This window comes from Panthera onca, chromosome D3 (assembly GCF_046562875.1).
Source record: "Panthera onca isolate mPanOnc1 chromosome D3, mPanOnc1 haplotype 2, whole genome shotgun sequence".
NCBI lineage: Eukaryota > Metazoa > Chordata > Mammalia > Carnivora > Felidae > Panthera > Panthera onca.
Window position 1 is genome coordinate 93,513,830 of NC_138350.1, and position 21,293 is coordinate 93,535,122.

Here is a 21,293-nt window from a genome sequence, read left to right on the forward strand (position 1 = left end):
ATGTCGAAGACCTGGCGGGAGCCCTGGCAGAAAGCACAGCACACAGCTGATGCTTCAAGAAAGGAAGCCACAACTGAACAGAGAGGGTCATAGCCACCTAGACTCTCCAGGTGATGTGACCTGAGCAGCAGATGCTCCCACCAGGCTGGCCAGGCTCCTGGTGCAGGGAGGGGGCCCAGAGACTGTGTGCCTCCCAGAAACCCAGTTGAGGGGACATGCATGGCACCCTCAACGGCACAGCCTTGGCCACTCTCATGGCCACGTGCTCATCTCTGGCAACGCCATGACGAGAGTCCTCGGCCACCTTGGCTGGGAAGAGGCACCACCGGCAGACTGGCAATGGGGCCACGCCCCTGGGAGATGGGGGATGGGACAGGTGCCTCCAAGCATGGTGAGGGGGAACCCAGGGCAGCTCACCGCACCTCGTGAACAGCGAAGGGTGTTCCTCAACACGCTGTTTCACCCGGGAGTGTCTCCCTGACAGTGCTGCCAACATCTGCCCAGAGAAGCAGAGCCCCTGCCTCACCTGCCGTCAACAGGAGCATGTTCCTATGAGGTTTGGGCCTGTGCCCCTGGGTCTGGACAGCTGCTGATGGGCCTGAGGCTGGGGCCACCTGCGGCCCCACGTGAGGGAACATCCTACAGGCACAGAAGTTTGTTTTGTCCCATAGCAACACCCCATCATTATCTCAGGCCAACAGGGGAAGTCAGGTCAGGACTTGTGGGTGGGGAGCCAGTGGCTCAGGCCCCCGTGCCGTGGAAAACAGGATATGGATGTTACTTTATTCTCCACATCCTTCCAGCATGGCACCTTTCTCAGCTGTCCCTCACAATTCTCTCTTCCACAGCCCTTACCCAGGGACCCTGGGGTCCTTCCACAAAGCACACGTCCCCCAAAAGGGGTGCCCTGTCTGTCCTCGCCTTGTCTCAGAAGCAAAGATACCAAGAGAGGTCTGCCTGGTAGACTGATGCCTAACCCAGCTTTCGGCAAGCACACCGATGTGATAACATGGAGAACAGATACACCTGCTCACTGGGCTTTAAGGAGGAGCAGACAAAGCCCCACCGGTGGCTGCACTGTGATCTGTCGACATCCACAGGTGTGTATCAGGGAGAGCTTCCGGGTAACACAGGAAACCTCCCAGGGTGAAGGTGGCTGAAAGCTCTGACCTGCACAGGTGTCCACAGCCCACCAAGCTGAGGCTGCTTGTGGGGTTTTCATTCTACACATGAAGATCAGACACTATTCAAAAAGGAGACAACGCATCTCACTCAACGCATGAGATGCCCTGTGACCTGTCGAGCAGCCCGCAGGCCCATCCTTGTTCGTCCAGGGTCTCAGCTTCTTGCACAACGCCAGGTCCACCAGAGGGGCCCATGGAAGCTGGTGTGGACTGAAGGAAAGGAACCACAGAATCACATGGAGAAGTATCAGAGTCCCTTCACCCGTCAGCGGTGGAAACATAAATTCTGCGACACAGAATCTCTTCCTGATTTATGTTAATTTATTAATCAACACACACTTAATAAGTTGTGGTTCAAGGCCTTTGGGACTCTCAAATGCTCAGACGTCCCACAGCAGCCGCTCCCCTAAATCCAGTCTAGTCCAGGGCCAGAGCTGAGAACAGTCGCACTGCATGGTGGGTTAGACTCAGCAGGACCACCAGGGCAGCTCAGTGTCCCACCGCACCGAGCACAGCAGTACCACGGAGGCCAGTGGAGAGCACGAGTGCACTGAAGAGGCACTCGTGCACACAGCCACCAAAGGACATGCACGCGGCTCTGGGCACCATCAACACAGGCAGAAGCACAACACGTGGCACCCATAAAAAACCTCCACTGATGCACACAACGTGTGCATGGACACAGGAGTGTATCGTTACATCACATCCGAGGACCAGAACACTCATCTTTAGTGACCGCGCCCCTGATGGTGGTTACACTGGGGGTGGGTGCTGACTAGACAGGGTATGAGGGAAGCTTCCTGGATACTGGAATGTTCCACATTGTGATCTGCATAGTGGTCACCTGGGTGTGTAAGCATGCAAGCTTTCATTAAGCTGCACGCCTGAGATTAGTGTACTTTAGTGTCACAAGGAGAGAGCCTGCCGCATTAAGTAGGTCCGGAACAGCCAACTGAAAAGGCAGCTATTGCAGCCTCAAGCCTGGGCAAGAGTGGGAAGGGATCGGGTTGTAAGAAGGTCAGCCTGTGGAGCAGGGGGAGGAGACAAACCAAGAATTTAACAAGGCTGGGCCATGCATGAGGCTCTGGGTGGTTTTCAAACTCTGTGAGCAGCAAAAGCTTTTTTTCTACCCCCAAGTAAAATGCAACACACATACCCCAAAATACAGAGCAGGTGCTCTGGTTGGGGATATGGCGAGCATCTGCTCAGAGCCCCAATGAGGAACACGGCCTTGGGAGGAGATAGAGCGATGGGTGATGGGGTGTGGGACACACATCCCTGGACCCTGAGAACCTGGGAAGAACTGAAATGAGGGGACAGGGAAAAAAGGCATCAAAGGTAACTGATGTCACAGCTGTAACAGTGAGTGTCCTGGGCCTGTTACCCCTACCTGTAGGTAACTCGGGGCTGCCTGCGGCAGCTCCAGAGGAGGAAGCATGTAGGGCCAATGGAGCTTGCAAGGAAGGGCTATGAGCTTGGCTCCTGGAGACGCACACAGAGCTGGCTCTGAAAAGGGGCCCACGGGCTGCACCCCCTGGGGCTCTCGGCCTGTGATCAAACACTAAGGAAATTAGCAGATACCAACACAGCAGAAATATCAACACGGACTTTTAAAACAATTTCCTTTCAACTCTCAAAGTTTCTCTTTTCTGTTTAGCTCATCCTCTCCCTGCTTCTGTCCATGCTGTCCCCTGCAGCACTGGCAGGGAGGGGACAAGGCTCCTCTCAGAGGTGCCCGGAGAATAATCCCATCAGTGAGCCAAGTTTTGGTCACCTTCCTCAAAAAGTAGTTCTTTTCTAAAGTATCCTAACAACTTCTGGACTAGTAGCCAACAGGAAAATCCAGCTGTTCCTTATCTGAATTCAACTCAGCCAACATTTTTTGGGCACCTCCTGTGTGCAAAACACTGCTTTTCACACTTTAGATGCCGAGTTTCTCCTTGGAGCAGATCACTGAGAAATGTAGCTAGTTTTCAGAGCTGGCCTCCTGGTCTAGTGCAGAGGAGAGCCCCCAGATGAGGAAAAGTGGAGGCCAGAGCCCAGCTGCTTCTGGAAGCAATGAAGGGAGAAGGTGGTCTGACTTATCTCAAAGCAACCATAGCAGACTTTGACTCTGCTGCTGCTAGAAAGCAGGCGGGTGGTTCCTGGAGGCTGACCACCATGACTGGTCTTGCTGGGCTGACAGGCCAGCTGGGATGTGCCAGAAGCCTCTGAGCTCAAGGAAGTGGGAAGTGGTGATTTGGTGACACTTGGGATATCAGAATGAAGGACCTCCACCCCACCCCCACCCCCACCCTAATCTTCCCACGTGCCAGACCAAACCTTCATTGGACCATAGTTTTCTTTCTTTCTTTCTTTTTTAATCTTTATTTTTGGGAGAGACAGAGTGCAAGTGGGGGAGGAACAGAGAGAGAGGGAGACAGAATCTGAAGCAGGCTCCAGGCTCTGAGCTGTCAGCACAGAGCCCAACGCAGGGCTCGAACTCCCGAACTGTGAGATCATGACCTGAGCCGAAGTCGGACGCTCAACCTACTGAGCCACCCAGGTGTCCCTGGACCATAGTTTTATAAGGAGGAGATAACATTTGTCTTAGCTATCTTTGTACGCCCACCACGAGCCCTATGCTTGGCACATAGTGGTTGCTCAGTAAATACAATACAATACAATACAATACAATACAATACAATACAATACAATAAATCAACGCATTGTGGAATCAGACTTTCCAGAACAACTACTGAGTAGAAAACTTCCCTTGAGACCATCCCATAAGAACCTGTAATGGTGATGTAAGAAAAATAGAACTTCTTGCCCCAAAAGCACAAGAGCTTACCCTTACAAGCTCTAGATCCAGACAGCCGAAGGGGGTCTGTCTCATTCTGCACAGGGCACGCTAAGAACACCTGCATCAATACCCAGACCTGGATTTCAGGGCTTGTCAGAGGAAGAGAAATCAGGAGCCCTCTTCCCCCAGTGGCCACTGACAGTTCATGGCAAAGAGCATGCACTCTGGAGCCAGACTGCTGGGGGTCTCTGACCTTGGGCAGCTTCGTGGAACTCCCTGGGCCTCAGTGTTCTCTCTTATATACTGGTGGTGATAACGGAACCCATCTTGCAGGGCTGTGATGGGACTTAAGGAACTATTATTTGCAATTGCTGTGTATTTAGAACAGTGTCTGGCGTGTGTATCTGCAGTTAAACAAATTTGAAGAAATACTTCTGAGTGCACCCTGTACACAGAGGGGAGTGTCCAGCCTGGACCATCTGTATAGCCCTACTGTGTCCAGGGGTAGCTTCAGAGGAAAGCTGCAGGGTCTAAAAAGGCTCACAGTATCTCCCATCACTCCCCAGGTTCACAGAAGACTAGAGATTTGCCAAGAGGAAGTGGTGAGCCAGTAAACACGTACTTAGCCAGCTGAACAAGTCTTACACTAACTCTTGATGCTCCCTTGTTAAATGACTACTGTCATGGTGGCTTCTGCTGCCATCGTTCCTAGCTCATTCCTTGCTTGCCTCTAAAGGTCCGGGAGGCACCTTCATGGGAAAGGGTCGGGGTGCCTCTCCTTTTTCACTGATTTTAAACATGACCCAGAAACCTTTGAGCTTCTGATACCCTGAATAGCTGCACCTTCCAATTCTTGACACTCTTTCCCTGAAACTGGGAGAACCCTCCATCTGAAATGCCATGGGTCCTAGAAAAAGGCTCGAACTCCTGACTAGTTGGAGTACCCTCTGGGAGAGTTCACAGGGCTCTGAGACCCACAAAAGGTTGGCATGGACACCACTGGCACCCACTAGACTGACATTTGCTACCTGGGTTCCTGGTGAGAGTCTCCTCCAGATGCAGCTTCCCACATCAAGTCACCGAACCTGTTTGAACACAGACGTGCACACATACAAAGCTGGAATCTTAAAAGGGTGTAGCTGACACACACAGGTGAGTCAAACTGTGTCAGGCAGTTCTTAACTGGCTCGCTGCAGGCAAGTGCCCAATCACCCCATGGGGAGGGCCTGGCCCAGCCCCCAGCCCACCAGATGGAAAGACATGTTCCTGCAGCACCAGGCAGCCAACAACCTCAGCCAGAGATAAGGTCTGGGGACCAGGGAACACGTGGGCCGAAACACTGTTACCTCAGCACAGGTGGGAAAATCTGTTGTCAAGCAGCTCCCATAATTCAATAAAAAATAAGGACTAACAGGGGAAAAAAAAAAAAAGCATGTAGGAAAGAAAGAGGCAGCTAAAAACAGGCAAATAGCCCACAAATATAAAACCGTTCAATTCACCAATAATTCAAAGATACCAATTAAAACAATGGGATGGGGTTCCACTTATCTACCTGGGAAAGAATAATGCCCAGTGCTAGGGGCAGGGGCACCTGGGTGGCTTAGTCGGTTAAGTATCCAACTCTGGATTTCAGCTCTCTGTCTCCCTCTCCCACTCGTGCTCTCTCTCTCTCAAAATAAATAAATCAACTAAAAGAAAGAAAGAAAGAAAGAAAGAAAGAAAGAAAGAAAGAAAGAAATACCAGTGCTAGAGGGAGGGAGGGGTGACAGAGATGGATGGGCAGATGTGAAACAGTATATAAATCTGCAGAAGAGACTTTCTGCAAGAAAATTTAGCAATATATACATATATATATTCAAAGTCTTATAAATGTGCATATTTTTAACATAGCAGCTGCACTCTAGGAATCTTCCTGAAGAAACAATAAGACTTAATAAATCAGCAGTTCTTTATACCTTTTATGTAGCATATCTATACATACCCTGTAGGTAATGTTTATTTAGACTTTAAATATAAATGTTATTCACGGCATTGTTTATTACAGAAAACAACTGGAAATGACCCAAATAGGATACTGGTTAAATTAATTATGGTTTACACATAAAATAAATACTAAGTAGTAATTTTAAAATATGTTTTAAAAATGTTTTTAAGGAAGTTCTAATGACACGAGAAAACACACTGTTAAACTGATGGGGGAAAGCAGGCTATAGAATAACATGCCTGTAAAATATGATCCTGATTCTGTAGCATAAAGATGCTACATATGCTTATAAAGGGTCAAGAAGACACATGGCAACACTGAACAGTGGTCATTTCTGGATGGGAGACTGATCCCATTTTGTGCCTGATACAGTTTTTAAATTTTCTATAATGACAACATATTTGTTTACAATCCAGAAAAGCCTCCAACATGATTTTTTTTTAAATTTTTTATTTGTTTTTAAAAATTTTTTTTTAATGTTTATTTATTTTTGAGACAGAGAGAGACAGAGCATGAACGGGGGAGGGGCAGAGAGAGAGGGAGACACAGAATCGGAAGCAGGCTCCAGGCTCTGAGCCATCAGCCCAGAGCCCGATGCGGGGCTCGAACTCACAGACCGCAAGATCGTGACCTGAGCTGAAGTCGGACGCTTAACCGACTGAGCCACCCAGCCACCCCATCTCCAACATGATTTAAACAAAGCAGCAAACACTGGATTAAAACCCTTAGCAGTGAATCTCCGCCAAACACAATGGACATGACATGCCCCTGAGTTGTAAACACAGTCTTTGTCTCTGTTGTGAACAACCGCCTTGTGCCACACTGTGACAAGGGCCATAAGATGAGAAGGGGTCAGGAGTTGGAGGGGGCTTGGCCCGGTGAAGGCATCGGATGGGCTTTGTAGGAGAGGGCTGGTGCACAGGGTGGATTCTCAGAGAGCACTTCAGGTGGGGGAAAGCTACATAACCATGGCAGACAGGCCACCAGGTTAAGAGAATGTGAATGAGGCCCGACTGGGACTGGGTGTCTGGACAATGACGGGCCTCCTTTAGCACCAGGGTCTTCAACTAGAAGGTAGGGGCTTGTGCGGGGGGAGCACACTGCTGACAGAGGGTGACTGTGCTCCTTCAGACATCCTCTAACTCCTCTGCCCCTTGCAGACACCTCCCCTAGACACTGGCCTTCTTGCTACCCCTACGAGGCTCCAAGATGTGCTCCCTTGGGCCTGAACATGCTCCCCCAGACCTGTGCACAGTTCCTCCCTCCACACTGCAGGTCTCATAGGAGGAGAGGCAAAAGTCAAAGCAAGTGGCAAAAAGGCAGTCCCACTCCCAGGGCTGGGGAGTAAGAAGTACATTCTGTTGGTTTGGGGAGGAACAGATCAATCACAAGTATGTGGAAATGTTTGTGATGGGGGAGAGCCACCAGATCAAGGCTTTGGGAATTGACTAGCTGTAGCACATGGCCCAAAATTCTGAGAGGGTGAGAGGTGAATTTCAGACCCAATATCCTGAAATGCCACACGATTTCAGACCCAATATTCTGAACTGCAGGAACTGACATTTACAACTGCAGGAACTCCTCAAGTCTTCAAAGTGCTTTCACATTCATTACCTCATTTTTGTCCTGGGAAGTAAGCAGAACAGGAACAATGCCCATTTTACAGATGAAATAACCAAGGCTCTGAAAGTTTAAATGACTTTCCTGAAAGTTCAAAAGAGAAGTACGTAGCAGACCTAGCTGGACTCAGGCCCCGGCACCATTTTCCCCACACGCAAACCGAGATGCTATGGCGCTACGTTTAACCTGAATAAGGACATCATTGTCATCAAGTTTTGCTTCCTGTATTTTGACAAGAGCAGCTGGAGTAAAGGCTCCCTGCGGAGATGGGCGCCATGGTATCAAGTATTAACCACTAAGGGGGGCAGTGGGAGGGTGTATGCGGAAGGAAGAGCCAGGTGTACTCTCTGGACAGACAAGAAGGCAAGCCCCGTCATCCAAAACGGAACGTGTGTGTGTCCAACAGCCAGCTCAGCAGGCACTCCCTGCACCCAGGTTGGTGTGGCCCTTTCAGGGGTGCTCCCAAATCCAACCCAAACTCCAGCTCTGCCACTCACCACCAGGGGAACATGCACTGCATCTGAGCCTGAACCCAAGCTTGGAGCACGGGCCAGCAACTGGGGAGCTAGAAGGGGTAGGGCAGTCTGACACAGCTGGCTGGGCAGCCAGAACCCCCACAGCCTCTCACTCCTGTCCTGGAGGAGAGGCAAAGGCAGGCCCCCAGTAGCCTGCCCTGTACCAGCAGTCCAGAACTGTGTGATAAGGCCTGGTGAGGGCCTCTCCTCCAGATCTGTCCTTCTAGATCGGTCCTCTGGAGCTGTGCTTGTCATCAGGCAGCTGTGAGGCGCACATGGCTACTGAGCATGAGAAATGTGGCTCGTGTGATTTAGGAAAAGCGTTTAGTGTTAGTCAGTTTACACCTGAAATCAAACACCCTAAAAGGGCAGCCGGAGGGACCCTTGATGGAAGTGTTCTGTGGCTTGTCTGTGCTTGCTGGTAATCCCAGGGACGTACACACAGCAGAGGTACATGACCAGGTCCTGGATAAGACACTGTGCCACTACAAGTGACCTTCTTGGGAGTCTGTATTCTCTCCCACAACTGCCTGTGAATCCAAAATAATCTCAAAATAAAAAGTTAAAAAAAAAAAAAAAAAAAAAAGGAACCACTACATGTGCTCAATGCCTATGGTAGTGGTCCAGGAGCTCCAATCAGCTGTCTCCACCCAGTTAAAGAAACCCACAACTGTTTGGAGCTCCCACTCATGCCTGTGGGTTCTTCCCTCACACAACCCGCAGCGGGCACACTTGATTTGGGAGGCTGGGGGCACTCCTGGGCTAAAGAGGGGATGAGTTCCGGGCGAGGGTCACAGAGTTAGCATTCGGGGGAAGGGTGCGACCTTAACAGAAGTGAGGGGTTCATAAAAAGACGGTCTCCTCAAGATGAAAACGAAATCCCGAAACTCCATTGGCTCACTGCGGAGAAGCCGCCCCCCATCCTCGGCGGACGCCCTGTAAACCCTTTACCAAAGGACCCCCTCCGCCCTTGGCGGGCAGGGGCGGCCTGGACAGTGGGGGCACTGGACTCGGCTCCTTAGACACGAACGCCCGGCGCCCAAGTGCGTGTGGAGATGGGGGTCCGAGCCCACCCTCTGGCCCTGCCCCTCTCCCACCGGTCAAGCTGCTCCGCCTCGCTTTACAGGACGGGGGAGGCGTGGAGGAAGGGCGAGAGGGCCAACCCCCAGGCGGCGGCAGCTTAGGACCCGAGGAGCCCCCTCCTCCGGGACCCTGAGCCACTGCAACAGGACCCTCGCAGACAAAAGCGTCAGCCGCGAATGAGCCGCCCCCGCAGAGGGCAGAAGCGCCAGATCCTATCAGCCAATTACCCGAACGCGCACAGCAGCTCTCAAGTTGGGGCACGCTCGGGCCGGGGCGCGGACAGCGGGAGGGGCCACCGGCCGGGCGCGCCCAGAGAGCCTGGGCCAGGGGCGGGGGGTGGGGGGTGGTCCCGGCCCGCTGCCGCTCTCCCCTCGCTAGACCCGAGCCTCCTCCGCAGCGAAGGAGGCGGCGCGGCCAGGCCCTCCCCCGGCCCGGGCCCCCCAGCACCTCCCCCCCCCCCCCACGACCCCACTCCGAGCAGCCCCCGGGTCGCCCCGGAAACGCCGCCCCTCCACCGTGTGGCGCGCCGGGTCGCCTCCCGCTCGTGGAACAAAAGAGCCGCTCCCGCGGGGGTCCGGAGCCCGCGCGGCCCTCCTACCGCCGGGCTCCAGCTGCACCCGCCGGGCGGCCGGGCTTTGTGTCCTTGCAGCGGCGGGAAAGGCGGCTGGACCCCCGCACTCCAAAGTTGTCGCCTGCCCCGGTACCTCCCGCAGCGTCCAGTCCCCCCCGGGGGCGCCCATTCATTCGCAGGGGGGCCCGGCTTACCTTGCTCTTGACTTCCACGGCGCTGCAGTCGTAGAAGCGCAGGGTCTGAGACTTGTGGAAGCTCCGGTTCATGGTTCCGGCCCCACTCAGCCTCGTCCTCGCCTCGGCTCCTCGCTCCCGGGGCTGCAGAGGACGCTGGGGGCGGCGCCCCCCGCCCCGGCCCCGGCCCCGGCCCCGGCCCGCGCGCGCTCGGCCGCCCCGCCGCTCTCAGTGCGGCGGCCGGAGCTGGGCTGGCCGCGCGCCTCGGGACTCCAGGGGCCGCGCGCGGGAGGAGCGGGGGGACGCCGGCGCGCGCCGCCCCGAGGACCCGCCCCCAATCTCCGCCCCGCGAGCCCCGAGGGCCCGCCCCGCTTCCCGTGGAGCCGCCAACTCCCCCCCACCCCACGCCCACCCAGGGCCCGCCCCCAAAGCTCCGGGGGCCCCAGTCTCACCCGCGCCCAGAGGACCCGCCTCCGAGGGCCCGTTCCGCGAGTCCCGAGGACCCACGTCCCGCCACGCGCCGCGAGGACCCGCCCCCCCCGTGCCCACCCCGCGCCCCGAAGACCCGCCCCACGACTCTCAAGGACCCTAGTGCCGCCCCGAGCCCCGAGGGCCCGCCCCCCAATCCCCGCCCCATTCCCCGAGGACCCGCCCCACGAGTCCGGAGGAACCTGGTCCCGCCCGGCGCCCCGAGAACCTGCCCCCGCGGCCAGCCCCCAAAGCCGCTGCTCCGCGGGAGGTGGCAGCGACCGGAGGCAGGGAAAAGAAGCTTGGACCAACTCGGGGCGCCTCACTCCCACCTGGGCGCCCGCAACTTCTCCCTCATCTCCCCTCCACCATGATTCTGTTTACCTCCACTGGGCGGCCAGGGAAAGGGGCTGATTTGGGTTGGTTTTTGTCATTTTCTTGGGTGATGCGCGAACCAGTGGAGGCTTGACTGACTCCCTCGGGCCACACCTGTCGGTACTAGCTGCCAGGTAGTAGATGGGTCCAGGCGAAAGTTCTGCAAGGAGGCAAACTCCTAAGGCGTACTTAGCACAGGTAGAAGCAAGGAGAGCGTCAGAAGCACCTCTAGGCCTATCCGATGGAAAGGAAGTCTTCCGTAAGGCCAGTGGAAAAAAGGGTATCTTAGGAGAAAGACGGAATCGGTTGTTAGCACCGTCACTGTGTACTTATTTTCTAGAGGGCTCTGGAAGAGGAGCTGGAATCTTCCCTCTGGAAGCGGGAAACCAAAATCCTCATCCTTCAGGAATTTGTGATGGAGCTAAGAAGACGGGACAAGTAAGGTTAAATATTATTATATTATGGTATACCATAAATAATCGTAATTTATAAGTTATGCAATTATGAAATTACTATAAATTACTATAAAAGAAATCTGGAGAATACAAAGAATTGAAAGAAAAAAAAATACGGTCACCTACAATTATACTGGTCAGCAATCAATTCTATTAACCTTTTGGTATATATTATTTATGGGTTTTTTTCTGAATATATATTTATATATTTTATAAAATTGTGATCATGCTGTTTAACCAGTTTTGCAACCTATTTTTTTCACCTCATGTTATGTAAGAAACACATTCATTAAATGTTCTTAAATAAGGTTTTTAAGAGCTGCGTATATAAATATAGACATAATTTTTTAAAAATGTTTATTTCTTTTGAGAGAGAGAGAGAGCTCGAGCAGGGGAGGGACAGAGCGAGGGGGAGAGAGAGAATCCCAAGCAAGCTCAGTGCTGCCAACACAGAGCCCGAAGTGGGGCTCGATCCCATAAACTGGGAGATAATACCTGAGCCGAAATCAAGATTCAGATGCTTAACCAACTGAGCCTTCCAGGCGCCCCTATAGACATAATTTTTAATCATTGCATTATTGGATATTCAAGATGTTCTCAATGTTTAGCTTTTATAACATACTGTGTTTCTTGAATTCACTTACTTCTAATTATTTCATTAGAACTGACTACAAAAAAATGGAATGAGTATGTCACGGAGCACACATATATCTAAATCCTTTAACACAGATTGGCAAACTGTATCACTTAGAATTTAATTTTTACTTCCTTTCACTAAGCTCTCCTGTTACATACATGCCAGGGGCATTGCAGAGGCATAGAGTTATAGTTCCTGCTTTTTAAAAAAGACACCAATCTGGCCAGGGGTCCAGTCATGTAGACAGGATTCCAAATCAAGGCAGAAATGCCAAGAGGAAAAGACTATTCCAGAAAAAAGTTTGAGGATGTCCACTGGTGTGAAAACTACAAAGGACCTGATACAATGGTTTGTTATCAATTCAAATTTTAATAAATTCCAAGTTGAATTCCAAAGAGATACACACTCTGCCAGCTGAGAGAGCAAACTGTGCACAGAGGTGCTGACTTTAGAGGAGAAATCCCCTAAATGGAAATGTGGGTCTGTGGCTATTGCTGATTGTTGAGAATGGTCATCACTGTCAGCAAACAGTGATCATGCTGGGGGGAGAGCACCCCGTAGATTTCTTAAGAAGTGGGGACAAGGGGTGAAGGAGTTGGGCAGCATTCTAGGTGATGTGGGCAGGTGCAGGGCACCAACTGGCTTACTCAGGGCTCGGAGATGGAGAGAGGGCTGGAAGCTACAAAATTCCATCCTTGATGGAAGTGAGATCATTTCTGTCATGCCTGTGGCCCAGCTACATTTGTCCCATCTGGTGCTTCTCATCAATACCCCCTCAGCCCCACTGAAGCAGAATCTGCACTTGAACAAGATCCCCTGCTGGTTTGTGTGTCCTTGTTTGTAGTTTTCTATTGCTCTGTCAGTTCTTGAGGGGCATGGTCAGCAGGAGGACATGTATGTGGACGGAGCCTGAGTCTCCAGGGGGGACTTGAAGGTGATTCTTTTGGGCTTCAAGCCTGTGTGTGGGTCGGGTATAGTCAAAACCAAGTGGCTGGGCCGAACCTTCAGATGGAAAAGCTTCTTAATCCAGCAGCATGATTGCAAATCTCCCCACAGGTCCTGGCCTGACACACAACCACAGGAGCCCAGGAGCAGCGGGCAGCCCTATTGTTGGGCTCTCTCTAGCTGGGGCAGGTGGGCTCCAAACGGTTCGTGCTATGCCCCAGTCACAGGCCGGACGCACACTCCTAATTGCTGTTCTGTTTGTGATCGTGGAGCTAGCTGCCTCAGTAAAGTGTTCAGAGAGTTAGGTGAAGTTAATTGAGACTCTCAGCAAAGGTGTTGGAAATTTCGGTAGGCCTTGTCTTTACGCTGTGTGTTGTGCAGGCATCTCACAAAGGACCTGAACTTGAGCATGTCACTTTCCTGGGCCTCAGGTTTCTTTATATGTGAAGCAGGTGCCTTGGCAGCTTCCTGGCAGTATCCTGGTATCATAATGGGGCAGATGGGTCCCACTGTGAAATCTCGAAAAGTGCTCTGCCAATAGAAGTGCTCCGAGGGGTCTCCCGCCTGGCCTGGAGCAGAGTCGGTGCCAGGAGTGAGTGTATCAGCCTTGAGAGAAGCTCATGGCCGAGGCAGAGGCCTGGATCACAGAGATACACCCTTACCATTTGTACAGGGTGAGCAGCTGGTTTCAGACAGAGGCTGAGAAAGAAAAGTGGGAGAGCTAGGGGCCTAATCCCCCTCATGTGTTTGGCTTCAGACAATCCATCCAAAATGGTGACCAAGTCCCCCAGTATCAAAAAGGAAACATTGTAGACCCAGGAAAATATGTTCCCCAAAGCCCTAGGCCTGACCTTGCAGGCATTAGCATCCACAATGGAATGAGTAATAAAGTTAAAAAATTTCAAATTTCTTCCTTTTTTTTTTTTAGAGAGAGAGAGGGAGACACCAGCCAGGGAGAAGGGGGGGGGGAGAGAAAATTTTTTTTTTCTTAAGATTTATTTATTTTTGAGAGAGAGAGTGCAAGCAGGGGAGGGGCAGAGTGAGAGAGGGGGACAGAAGATCCGAAGCGGCTCTGTACTGACAGCAGCGACCTCGATGTGGGGCTTAAACTCAGGGGCTGTGAGATCATGACCTGAACTGAAGTTGGACATCTAACCCACTGAGCCACCCAGGTGCCCCAGGAGAGAGAGAATCTTAAGTAGACTCTACACTCAGCACAGAGCCTGATGCGGGGCTTGATCTCACAACCCTGAGATCATGACCTGAGCCGAAATCAAGAGTTGGATGCTCAAACAACTGAGCCTCTCAGGTGGCCCTCAAATCTCAAACTTCTAAATAGTTGAGGAATAAAGGTACCATCATCAGAAAAATCATCAGTATTTAATAGTGGAACACACAGTGATAAATTATTTTTAAGGCCCTGATAACAAAGAGAGAAATGTCAACCTTGTGTGAGTCACTGAATCAGCTGTCCACACATCTTGTCAATTCCAAGTGTGATGGAGAAGAGTCTGTGAAGCAGTAGAGAACCAGCCAGGGCCACCCACCCTGCTTTACCTCCTGGAGTGCCAGGCTAGGAGGGGAGTCCTGCATGCATGGCTGGCGTAAGAGCTGCCCAGAGCCTGCGTTTGTGCAGCAGGATAAGTTCAGGGGTTTCTAAACAGAATTCCTACCCTCTCTCTCTGCAAGGGTACTTGGCAATGTCTGGAGGGTGTGCTGATGGCAGGTAGAGGCCAGGATGCAGCTAAACACCCTACAACGCATAGAACAGCCCTCACTGCAAATCTCTCACTGTGATCCTGTGATCCTTCCCAGAATGTCAATGGTGCTGAAGTGACAAACATGGGTGTGTGGTAATGCTGGCCTCCAGGAGAAGGTCAGGATCCTGGACCATCCCTTTTCTATTCCCCAACCCAGGCCATCCTCTCCTTTAGCTTGGTCAAGTTTGAGGACCTTCTGTTGTCCACCAATGATGAGTGATCTGGTGCCCCATCCTTAGAAGTCAGGAATAGAGGGCTCATTAGTTCCCTAACTCTCTGAGTGACCACCCCAGTACCTCCACCCCACCCCTTCCTTCTCTGCCCTGGGGCAGGGTCTAAAAAGCTGGGGCAGGTGGCTGTTGACTTTAGTGTTGGTAGCTTTGGTGTCAGTCCCACTGGTAATGCGGGCTGTGGTGTTTGGGCTAGAAAGAGACAAATCAGGCCAATTAGCGGTGAGGCAGCAGCTGCTCTGTGGACCATCCTTGAGCAGCGAGGCTGACGAGTAGCAGAGGTCTGATGAAGACACACACACCCATGCTCCAAGCCCAGGACCTTTCCCAGTCAACACCCTCAGAAGGCTCTCCCAGCCACAGGCACCCACCCTTAGGCTCTCAGCGTGTTGTTCAGCTGTGCACCGAGAGATCCAGGAATAGTGTGTGGTGTGTGGCATCCACTCCAGACCAAACTCCAGGTCAGAGCAGCTCAGCCTGAGGCTGAAGGAGGCCCATCAGTAGATTAATGGTGGGGTATATCTTGGGATGGAATCACAGGGGAGTTTTATTTTCTCTCTTTTGCACTTTTGAAGCATCTGCCATGAGTATGCATATCTGTAATAAGTCACCTAATAGAGTGGCAGCCCAGTGCAGGTTCGCAGCTTTGCAAAAGGATCCTGTCTGGCTCTTGACCAGCATGTTCAGCCATGGCTCCATCAGTAATGGGGACCTCCCAGAACACTGGTGTTTCCCACCTTCTGTCTGCAGACTGCATGTGATCCTGGTCCAGAGACTTGAGTTCTGTGAGTCTCAGTTTCCTCGGCTTGGGGAAGAGCAGATACTGTCCACAAATCTCCGAAATGACTTGTGGAGAACCTACCTCTGGGCATGTGCATGTGCTGGACAGAGTGCAGGTGATGCTTGTGTCTGCCTCTCATAGCTCAGTCTCAGTGACTCACAACAGAACTATGCATTTTGTTGCTTTTCTTACGCAGACATTTGTTGAGGAGAGTCCCGATGCAGCCTTGGACTTGGTAAGAGTCTGTGCTTGAGTGGAGGCAGGGCAGCGAGAGGGTCCACAAGCTCTTCCTTCCTGGCTACATGTGTCCCACTTCCCCAAGCCCTCCCCCTTCTCCAGCTGGGTGGCTGCTTCCTCCTCTTCTGTGTCCTGGGCTCTCCCAATCTGTCTTCAGTGTTTCAGATTTGTAGCCTGAGGTTGAAGTAACTTGGCAGCGTAGATTATTTGAGAGCCTGTTGATCTTGAGGGGATTTAAGACGAGGATCCGGCAGTGTCTCCTAAAACCTGAGGTGGGATGTGGCTACATTTCACGGGGGGCTGGAACCAGAACCTTCCTTTTAGGTGAGGCCCAGGTTAAAAACATCTGGGTTGTATTGCATCTCTGACCACTCATCGTGTGTGGGGCTGGGTACTTTAGTCCAGCACTCTGCCTCGGCTCTCTCATGTGTGAAATGAAGGCAATAGCGACCCTTGCTTACCTGAGGTTGTTGTGAGGAATAAATAAATGTGTGAAGTAGTAAGCACTCTCAACAGCCCTCCTTGAAGCAGGAGGCCCCACATGTGTGTCGTTATTAGCATAGCCTGACTTCACCTTTTCTCCACCAGCTCTTTCTTTCTTTCTAAATTTAATTAATTAAATAATTTTAAATAATTTATTGTCAAGTTAGCTAACATACCGTGTGTACAGTGTAGTCTTGGCTTCAGGAGTAGATTCCTGTCATTCATCACTGACATACAACACTCAGTGCTCATCCCAACAGGTGCCCTCCTCAGTGCCCATCTCCTATTTTCCCTACCTCCCCGCCCCCATCCCACCAACCCTCAGTTTGTTCTCTGTATTTAGGAGTCTCTTACGGTTTGCCTCCCTCTCTGTAATTTATGTTTCCTTCCCTTCCCCTATGGTCTTCTGTTAAGTATCTCAAATTCCACATACTAGTGAAAACATATGATATATGTCTTCTTCTGACTGACTTAGTTCACTTAGCATAATACCCTCCAGTTCCATCCACGTTGTTGCAAATCGTAACATTTCATTCTTTTTCATCACCAAGTAGTATTCTGTTGTGTGTGTGTGTGTGTGTGTGTACACATACACATATACCACATCTTCTTGATCCATTAATCAGTTGATGGACATTTGGGCTGTTTCCATAATTTGGCTATTGTTGATAGCACTGCTATAAACATTGGGGTACATGTACCCCTACACATCGTCACTCCTGTATCCTTTGGATAGATTCCTAGTAGTGCTATTGCTGGATAGTAGGGTGCTATTTTTAATTTTTTGAGGAACCTCCACACTGTTTTTCAGAGTGGCTGCACCAGTTGCTTTCCCACCAACAGTGCGAGAGGGTTCCCCTTTCTCCACATCCTCACCAACATCTATTATTCCCTGAGTTGTTAATGGACCCACAAATGTATGGCCAACTAATCTTTGACAAAGCAGAAAAGAGTATCCAGTGGAAAAAAAGACAGTCTCTTTAGCAAATGGTGCTGGGATAACTGGACAGCAACATATAAAAGAATGAAACTGGACCATTTTCTTACACCATACACAAAAATAAATTCAAAATGGATGGAAGACCTAAATATGAGACAGGAAACCATCAAAATCCTTGAGGAGAGCATAGGCAACAAACTCTTTGACTTCAGCTGCAACAACTTCTTACTTGACATGTCTCCAAAGGCAAGGGAAATAAAAGCAAAAATGAACTATTGGGATCTCATCAAGATAAAAAGCTTCTGTATAGCAAAGGAAATAATCAACAAAACTAAAAGGCAACCGGCGGAATGGGAGAAGATATTTGCAAATGACATTGGATAAAGCATTAGTATAAAAAATCTGTAAAGAACTTGCCAAACTTAACACCCGAAAAAAAAAAATCCAGTGAAGAAACGGGCAAAAGACATGAAGAGACACTTTTCAAAAGAAGACATCCAGATGGCCAACAGACACATGAAAAGATGCTCAACATCACTCATCAACAGGGAAATACAAATCAAAATCACATTGAGATACCACCTCACACTGGTCAGAGTGGCTAAAATTAACAACTCAGGAAACAACAGATGTTGACAAGGATATGGAGAAAGGGGAGCCCAGTACAGTATTGGCACAAAAACAGACACATAGATCAATGAAACAGAATAGAGAACCCAGAAATGGATCCACCAGCTCTTTTTCAGTGGGGAAGCAAGCAGGGTCATTGGAAGAAGGGAGAAGAGAATATGTAGGGTATTCTTAGGTCCATGAAATAAGGTTTTCTGCAACCCATGGGTGGGCCTGGGGGACAGGCTGAGATTTAGGGTGTGTGATCAAGGGGGCGTGGCCAGGTGCAGAGGATCTGTACAGACTAGGAAGACACCAACCCTCTGCTGCATCGGAGCTGTAAAGACCTGAAACAGTATTCCCTGCCTCACCCCCAACCCCCAGTCCCCGACTCCCACAGAAAGGGAGAGGTGCCTGTCAAAGTTGTCAGGTGTGCAAGATGAATGAGTTCTGGAGATCTGTACCGCATGGTTGCTGTAGTTAACGAGGATGCGTTGCAAAATTAAAATTTTCTCAGAGGATGGATCATATGTTAAGCGTTCGTACCACATACACAAATGATGAAGATGACGGTGGAGACGATGATGATAAATAAATAGTGCAAGAGGAAACTTTTGGAGGTGATGGATATGTTTATGGTATTTGTCTATTGCATACATTTGTTACGTAGCGCTTTTTGTATGTCAGTCATACCTCCATAAAGTGGCTTAGAAAATCAAATAAGAGAATATAATCAAAGCACTGAGCACACGACTGGTCACAGTAAAAACACAAATAACTGTAACTATTGTTAAACCACAGGTGAGGGCTGGGAGTTGGTCCCACAGGTACTTGGCAGGTGTTGCCCATGGCTGGCTGCCCCCTCTCCCCTTGACTCAGTACTGGCTCAGCACTGCTTCTGCTGTGCCTAAGCACAGCCCAAAGAGAGGAGCCAGGCTCACTGTGTCTTCCTCCTATCAGCTGTGGCTCACTCTGAACAGGTAGAGAAGGTTGCAGACACCGTGACACTTTGTTTTGGTTACTTGCTATCTTCCCCCCATTTTGGTCACCCAGGTCCCTAAACTTTATTTAGCTCACTTCTGTGGGAACCTGGGTTTTCAGATTCCTGCAGGCATTTCAAAGTGTGCAGATTCATCCGGCCTTTTTTCGCTCCTTGGGTCTGGAGATAAAGGCGGGAAAACTCAGCATTCTGTGAAAGCAACAATAATAACTATCAGGCGTGCTCTGCCCTTGGTGCCTCAAACTTGAAAGAAATGGCAAACTACACACCTCGTTTTATGCACAACCTGCCTTAAGGACTCATCTAAGGAGTCATGTAAAAGGAAATTGTGCTGAAAGAAGTCTCATTACTGAACTTTTGACTTACTGAAGACACCTTGGGATAAAAGTCTCTAGGAAAATGTTTCTTAAAGAGTATAAATCTAAGTGTGCATCGCGGGTAGAGCCCTTCTCAGTGAAGGTGAGATGAACAGACTCTACAGCTCAGACACCAGCTGCATCTCTGTCAATACCATCAGGGGTGTGTTGGGGGGCCCCAGAGGGCTGGCCAGCTCTGGGAGCAGATTGTAGCCTTTGGTCCCCTGACTGCAAAGACTTCTCTGGGCTTCTCTGGTGCTCTGGGTCCAGCAAGGTCTGAGGTGGGTGAGGTGAGGAGGAGGGTTGGATGAGGAGACAGTTTTCCCAGAGCCATCACGGCAGATGGTAGGACGGGGGAACAGAGGGCCAGTACAGGCCTGGGTGAGCCTGAGGTGCTGGCTGAATGTCTTGGGCTGGGGCAGCACCTGCTTTTTCCTGGTGCCTGGTCATCCCCTCAGCCCACCACCCCAGCCTGGTCATCTTCTGGTGAATGCGCAGTCACAGTGCCACATGTAGCCATGCGTTGCCCATCCTCCTGGAACATTCCCAATCTCCACCCCTGGTCTGGCCGACCCTGCACACCCTGGTCCTCCTGAGTGTCCCCTGTAGTAACACATGCCACACCATGCTGTCATTTGTTGTCTCTCTGTTCTTTCTGGTACAGGTAGATATCCTTCATGGCTGCCTGGCTGGATGATGGGTGGATGAATGGATTCTGGATCTGTTGTTCCTGAATAGCAGGTGTACTTGGAAACCCTGCTGGGCAGGGTGAGCCTCTGTCCCTCTGTGTGTCCTCAGCCTCAGTGCCCTGGACACTGGGTCTTGGATTTGGGAGTTCTTCCAGATGAAGTTTGTTCTGTGAAAGTGGATTCCTTCTGATGTTCATTATGTAGCCACATAACGTGGCCATTACTGTGAGACAGAAGTTGTTCTATTGTGTTGTATTCTATGTGAATACTGTGGCTAACAAAGAGTAAACACATGTTCACACTCACACATTCACATTTACGGCTCCATTTCTAAGCATCATCGCTGTGTAAGCAAGTGAATTCCCATTGGGTTGCAGACATGTGGACGTGCCATTACAAGGCAAGTCAGAGTTGAAATACCACTAAAAACCCTTTCCTTGAGAACTGTCAGGAGAATCTGGGAGTAGCATTTTTCCTTTGCACTGCATAGAGCGCGCCTTCACAGGGCTCTTGTTCAGAGGAACCTTTGCCGGTGGGGATGGCATTTCCCATTGCCATGGTGATAATGGCTTGGGGATACATCACAGTTGATGAAATGCATATTAATTTGTGGTATTGAGTAGGTCCAAGGTGCTGGGTTAGTATTAACTATTCTATAGAGATAATGGCTGAGAATGAAAAAGTGGAAACCCGTCTGGAACACACAGGTAGAGGGTTGTGCAGAATAGGGGGTGGGGTTCACAGCCCTGGCCAACCTGGATCTCTAATTTACCTAGATTCAGAAGGTGTGAGGGGTCGGTGGTGTTTCACTGTCAACAATTTCATGGATGATGGATAAATAAAATGTGATACACACACACACACACACACACACACACACACACACACACACACACACACTGGAGTATTACTCAGCAATCGAAAAGAATGAAATCTTGCCATTTGCAACAGCATGGCTGTAACTAGAACATATAGAACATATTATGCTAAATGAAATTAGAGAAAGACAAATACCATATGACTTCACTCATGAGGAATTTAAGATACAAAACAAATGAACAGAAGGAAGGGAAGCGAAAATTATATAAAAAGAGGGAGGGGGACAAACATAAGAGACTCTTAAACATAGAGAACAAGCTGAGGGTTGCTGGAGGGTCTGTAGGTGGAGGGATGAGCTAAATAGGGCATTAAGGAAGACACTTGTTGGGATGAGCCCTGGGTGTTATATGTAGGGGATGAATCCCTGGATTCTACTCCTGAAATCATGATTGCACTATATGCTAACCAACTTGGATGTAAATTTAAAAAAATAAATAAATATATTATAAAAAATAATTTCACAGATGAAGAATATGCCTCTTGAGTGGAGTATGGCCAGATTTGTTCCAAGTATTTTGTTGCTGGTAGAGAAGT

General features: G+C 50.2%; 1 protein-coding gene across 1 annotated transcript in view; it reads right to left on the reverse strand.

Annotated features, from left to right (window-relative positions):
* PARD6G (par-6 family cell polarity regulator gamma) overlaps window positions 1-10,232 on the reverse strand; it is a 92,217-nt gene extending 81,985 nt beyond the window's left edge. Inside the window, exon 1 of the mRNA XM_078435085.2 lies at window positions 9,937-10,232. Coding sequence (XP_078291211.2) covers window positions 9,937-10,008 — 72 coding nt within the window. The 5' untranslated portion in view covers window positions 10,009-10,232. The remainder of the gene's footprint in view (window positions 1-9,936) is intronic.
* Between the last annotated feature and the right edge of the window lie 11,061 nt (window positions 10,233-21,293).